The sequence below is a fragment of the Triticum dicoccoides genome, chromosome 2A, assembly GCF_002162155.2.
Source record: "Triticum dicoccoides isolate Atlit2015 ecotype Zavitan chromosome 2A, WEW_v2.0, whole genome shotgun sequence".
Classification (NCBI taxonomy): domain Eukaryota; kingdom Viridiplantae; phylum Streptophyta; class Magnoliopsida; order Poales; family Poaceae; genus Triticum; species Triticum dicoccoides.
The window spans coordinates 593996687-594002806 of record NC_041382.1 but is presented as its reverse complement, the minus strand read 5'-3'; the positions used below and the strand labels follow the sequence as shown (position 1 = coordinate 594002806).

At 38.6% G+C, this 6120-nt stretch overlaps 1 protein-coding gene across 1 annotated transcript in view; it reads right to left on the bottom strand.

The window, feature by feature from the left end:
* Window positions 1-4614: 4614 nt before the first annotated feature.
* Window positions 4615-6120, bottom strand: part of LOC119359651 (COX assembly mitochondrial protein 2 homolog) — a 3186-nt gene continuing 1680 nt past the window's right edge. Inside the window, exons 2-4 of the mRNA XM_037625769.1 lie at window positions 5225-5293; window positions 5014-5118; window positions 4615-4890 (exon numbers count right to left, since the gene is read on the bottom strand). Coding sequence (XP_037481666.1) covers window positions 4789-4890; window positions 5014-5118; window positions 5225-5269 — 252 coding nt within the window. The 5' untranslated portion in view covers window positions 5270-5293 and the 3' untranslated portion in view covers window positions 4615-4788. The remainder of the gene's footprint in view (window positions 4891-5013; window positions 5119-5224; window positions 5294-6120) is intronic.

Sequence of the window (6120 nt, the reverse complement as noted above, 5' to 3'; positions counted from 1 at the left end):
ATTAAAAGAAACACCACGGGTGTAATAACAACTCCCAACAAGTTCCATCTCGGAGTCGCTCAAACCATCAAGAGCTACAAAATATAATTACACAAGCTCAAGGGAACAGAAAAATCATCATGTGCAATAAAACAAGCTAAAAACTTCCTTAAAAATAAACCTTACCAGCATATGGTAAAGGAGAAAACGCATCTCCACGACCAACACGATAAAAATCAATATCAATCCATGTTCCATTGTGTTCAAGCCCAATGGTCATTATATCACGAGAACGAACACCATAATCACTGACCAATCGTTCCCAGGAAGGACCATGGAATTTACTCCTCAACCGACCATGACTAAATAGAACACCATACAAATAACCCTCATTGCACTGAAAAGCAAGATCAGTATCTTCGTCACCCCTTCTTATGGCTAAAGCCCTACACTCCTCGATGTAACGAGCAAGATGAGCTCTAACACTGCACGGAACATACTGCACAACAAATCAAAACAAGGATCATAATCAAAACCTAAACAGCATGAGCAGCACCAAAAGAAATAAACGTGTGTGCCAAAAATTGAACAATTATAAAATGATATTCTTACAACACGCCTCCAACATCGCCGATTCAGGACCACACTGAACCCATCTACAGAAGAATCAACAGAAGAACACGGGCCACCAGGCATATGGCAAAAAGGACAAGCCATAACTGCAAGGAACACAATGATTATCAAGAACTAATTCCACAAAACCCAGTTGAAACTTGACATCTGATAGTGTTGGTAGTCCCCACCCATAACTATCCCATAAATCTCCATATCCCGGAAATATAATGGGAACAAAAAGAGAAACGTGAAAGGGAAACAGGGAACCCACGAAGGCAACCGGTAGGGAATGGCGATCACGCGAACGGGGAAGCGCGGTCGACGCTAAAGAAGGACCGCCGTAAAAGCAGGCAACAAGCGCGGTGGCCAGGACAGGGGCCGCCGTAACCACGCGACAAGAGCGGCGGCCGCGACGGACGTAGATGACGGCAAAGAAAGAACAGTGCTCCACGACGGTTCGCCCACACTAGAGAGAAAACAGATCTCAAAACAGATCAAAAGGTTTTACAAAACATTAAAAGTATAAGGACTAAAGTGAAAAAAGGAAAAACCAGAAAGGAAAACCAGAAACCGAAAAACACGGGAGACACCGTGCGCGCGACAAGTGTCGCACGCGGAGTGCCTCGGAAAAGTCTCCCGACCGCTCCGCGCGTGACACTTGAGGCGCGGGGAGCGCTCCCCGACTAATCGTTGCGAGGAGCGCTCCTCAATTAGTGATTTTTGACGATTCTTTGGGAGCTCCTATTCGGCGCTGTTAGCGCCCAGACAGGTTCCCGGCGCCCACACGAGACCTTACTGGGCCATGGCCCAAAACTTGCTCGCTCCCTCAAAAAAAGGGTCGCTCGCTCCCTCCCTCGCTCACAAGTTTTTTCATATAGGATCGCTCGTACAAATCGCTCTTTTGGTATAGGATTGCTCGCTTCCTTGAAAAACAGTTCACAAGTTTTCAAAAAAAGTTCATGAATTATAAGAGCATTTAGGTATTTGAAAAAATTTCATCGAATTCAAAAAAAGATCGAAATAAAAATCAATGATTTTTAAAAATATCATCAAATGTGAAAAAAGTTAATCAAAGATTTGAAAAAATTTCATCGATTTTGAAAAATGTACATTGAATTTGAAAAATAGTTAATCCAATTCAAACAAAAATTCATCAATTTTGAAATAAGTTCACCGAATTTGGAAAAAAATAACAAAAAAGGAACTAGAAGAAAGAAAAATAAGAAAGAAAAAAAAAACAGTTCGAGAGACGAGTAAAGATGTACGGACTCACGAAGTGGGGTGCTAGCCTAGTTGGTTACTACAGCTTATACGATCTAGTAGGTCGAGGGTTCGATTCTCAGTGGCGTGTGCGCTAGTTTACAGTTTACACTGTAACCGGCGCCTGAAGCATGGAATAGGATATGCCCAAGTCACTGGTTCGAATCCCACCTAGCTCACTGTTTTTTGCGATTTAACAACCAGAAGAACAAGATGATGGGTCAGCCCAGCTCGAGGGAGTGTGTGCACGATTCAGGCGCCCGCAAGTGAAATGACCTATAACATGTGCCTGAAGCGCCAAATAGGGAATGCCCGAGATAGGGCCGCCCATGAGCGCAAATTACTAATGGTGGCCGGGCTCCAGTGAGCTCATTTAAAAAATATATTTTCATAGCACATATAGAAATGCATGTCTAACACATCGGAGAAAAGTTTCATAACATTATACTTTCACACGTGGCATACAAAAAAATTACAAATATGTATGTTCAAAATAGGCCGACTTTTCTTTTTGTTGTGCCAAAATTTTGTCTTTTTTGTACAACAGACGAATCACAATTCTTTTAAACGAACTTTTACAAGTTCGTGCGGAAAACACATAAGTTCCATGGACAAAAAATTGATTATTTTTTAGATATTTAACTATGATTTTTTATATTTGTTTTATAAAAGGGCTCCATGGAGCTCGGCCTCCAAAATTTTGCACTCCACCCGTAAGTACCTAGATCCTTGGAGATTCTGAGCCGAGTAGACGTAGTTCTTAGCCCAAAAGATATAAAGGAAAGTCATTAGTAGCTCATGATTTCAAGCACATCATAATGAGTTTTGTGCTAGGAGGAGGACCTAAGTGAATGTTGGGCTCCCACCACAGTTTAAATACATACCTCTCTAGTTGTTGACAACGACTGGTGCGGGTGTGTGATGCTTGGAGACCTCGTATTCTATGCCCTACTTTTGGGTTAGGAACCAAACATACACCCCACTGTGATAGGTTGGCCCATTTAGTGTTCGATTTCTTGTATTAATTATTTGATATATCCTAATATAACCCATTAATGAGTTTGCATTACTTTTTTAATATTTTATTTATTGAAGGAAATGCAAAAAATATGAAAATTTTGCAAAAATGTTTATAAAATTCTAAACAATGTCCATGATTTTATAAAATGCCATGTGTTTTAAAAATAAACATTAATTTTATAGAGGAAAAGGAAGAAAGAAAACTGAGAAAAACAAAAGCAAAGATAAAAAAAGAAAACCAACTGCCCATCGAAAAAAAAACAAAGAGAATAAAACCGACAACAAACCCGAAAAAAATATCTAAAGTGGAAAAAGAAAAATATGCTGCATTGGGCAGGTCCAATAAGTGGAAGGAGTGCTATCCGCGCCTCCTATTTATCGCGTAAGTTAGGTGATAGCGTTGTAACGCGTACTCCCGACGCGAGCGCTGCTTCAACTAGGTTAGCCCATTTTTCGCTTTTCACCCACTGGTTATGGGAAGGTTCTAGTACCTTCCTTGTACCGGGTTTTTTCTTCTATTTTTATTTCAGGTTTTTCATTTCTTCCTTTTATTTTATGTTTTTACTACTTTTTCTTTTTTGAAAAGCGTGAACCTTTTTTCAAACTCATGAACTCATTCTAATTCATGATCTTTTTCAAATTCACGAACATTTCCCAAATTTGGAAACATATTTTGAAATTCAGGAGTAATTTTCAAATTCACAAACATGTTTTGTATCAAAAATATATTTTTGGAACTTATGAACCTTTTTGAACCGACAAACAGTTTTTGAAATTTGTGAACAATTTTGGAAATTCAGAAACAATAATTCAGAAACTCTACTCCCTCTGTCCCATAATATAAGACACTTTTTGACACTACACTAGTGTTAAAAAATGTCTTACATTATGGAACGGAGGGAGTATAACATAATTTTAAAAATCACAGTCATATTTAAAATTTTGTGAACACTTTTTGAATTTGCAAACAGTTTATGCAAGCCAGAATTTTTTCAAATTTCGTGAAGATTTTTTCGATTTTTGAACAATTTTCAAATTCATGATTTTTTAATTAACATTTTTTAAATCGTAAACACATTATTTTTCATATTGGAGATTCCTGAACAGTTCTGAAAGTAAATGAACTAAAAAACCGAAAGAATGGAAAAAGGAAAAAACTAAAAACAGAAGGCCGAGCCTACACATCGACCGGCCCTTAAGTGAGCGTGTTTGATCGTCAGGAGCCCCTATATCTTGCCTTCAGCGAGTATTTGAGAAATGAATAAGTATTTGAAAAATGTTATTCAAGCATTTGAGAAATGTTGAACAAGTATTTGAATAATGTTCAACAAGTATTTGTAAAAATGTTGATAATGTATATAAAAATGTTAATTAAGCATTTCAAAAATGTTGAACAAGTAATAATCAAGCATTTGAGAAATGTTAAATGTGTATATAAAAATGTTTGACCAATTATTAAAAAATGATGATTTCTTTGTCATGTATATGAAAATGCTTTTTTTGCGGGGAGAAAAACATTTCATTAATTAATCAAAGAGGAGGGATCCTTGCCCAACTCAAAGTCTGTGGCGTTATGTTTCACGGAAGTTGGGACCCAGTCTCAATCTCCAGCCTTACATTCCAGATCAAACGGCGCAGATGACGGAAGTCAGGCATATCATCATCACCAACTCGCTCTTTTATAGGAGTAGAGATAGAGATATGATGGAAATAGACTAACCATGAAAAGCATCAGCCACAGAAGGAAATTCAAACTTTTAAATAAATTATATGACCTCAACTGTAATCTTATAACAGTAGATATGTGGTGTAAACATGAAGCAAAGACAAGTCCGGAACTTTGTTTCACAAAGTTGAAGCCACAGGATTGCAGCAAAAAGGCATTCAGTGAAGGTCATTGTCCTCCATTCAAAGCTATGATTCATTTTCTTTCTCAGCCATTTCCTTTTTATAAGCCTGCAACCTTTCTTTAAATTTCTTGCTCTCTTCAAAGTTTGCCTTTCTCTTCACAGCTTTCTGAGTTTGTTTCACAAGGAGAGTAGCACATTTAGGGAGACAAAGAACTCCTACAAATTATGATACAGAACAAAATACATGAATTTTAGCGACGACACTAACTTAGGGCAAAAGGTTGCTTACCTCCTGCCGGAAGCACCGATCAAGCTTAATCTTAAGATCTGTGCATTCACCAAAGAATTTTTTGATGGGGTGATCCACATGGCACTTCTGGAATTCTTCAATAATCTGGGCAACAAGGACAGTAAATTTTATAATCTAGGAACTTCTGTGAAAATATATACACTTAAAATGACAAAGCATCAGTTAGAGCCAAAGGTCAGTACAAAGCTACCTCAGCACACATAGGATGCCTGTGTAGGGTTAGATGGGGATGCATTTCCAAAGATGTAGGAACGTGAGCCTGCATGAAAGTTGCCCAAGTTAGCAAGATCTGATCCTCGAAGTAGATTCTTCTACAAATGACAGACTGTGACACTACAAACTAGAAGTGGCGCCTAATAACATCGATACATACCAGCAAACACAACCTTATATTTCTGCTGTAACAGTACCTCTACTATAGATCCTGTCATAAAACAAGATCTATACCTTGCCCAGGCAGACTTGCAAAAGAATGGACAACTGACATAGAGGAGCAAATGTTTGTAATATCTGTAGGGCACAGCGACAGTAAACTACAGAAGAGATTTGGCTGAGCTGGGGCTTGGGCGGAATCGAGCTGGTGGTGAGCTAGCATAGCCCATGAGGTGCATCTGTCTATGGAAGCAAGTCATGCCGCTTGGGATGGCTGCTGGGTACTGAGTCGCATGACTGAACTCACAAGTAAATGTCTAGAATACCAAGTGTTTGCTGTTTATAATAATTAATATCGATTTCGATATTACTTGCCACAGATACTTAACATAGACTGAAAGCACCAAATTGGACTCGATTGACAAGTTTTGTATTTTATTAAAAAATGAAAAAGTCCCATGTAACAGCTACCCAGGCCATCACATTTTCTTAGGCTGTAACTTACTCCCTCTGTTCACTTTTATAAGGCTTTGAAGACATTTCAGAAAGGGTGCAAAGTAGCTTATTTTCAGTTGTCTGAAACAACTTATAAAAGTGAACAGAGGGAGTATTAAAAAATGAAAAAGTCCCATGCTTAAGTTACAGCCCAAGAACGAGCCCGTCGCCTGTGCCTACTCGCTCGTGTTGTCCTCTTCCAGTCGAGGCAAACGCCGC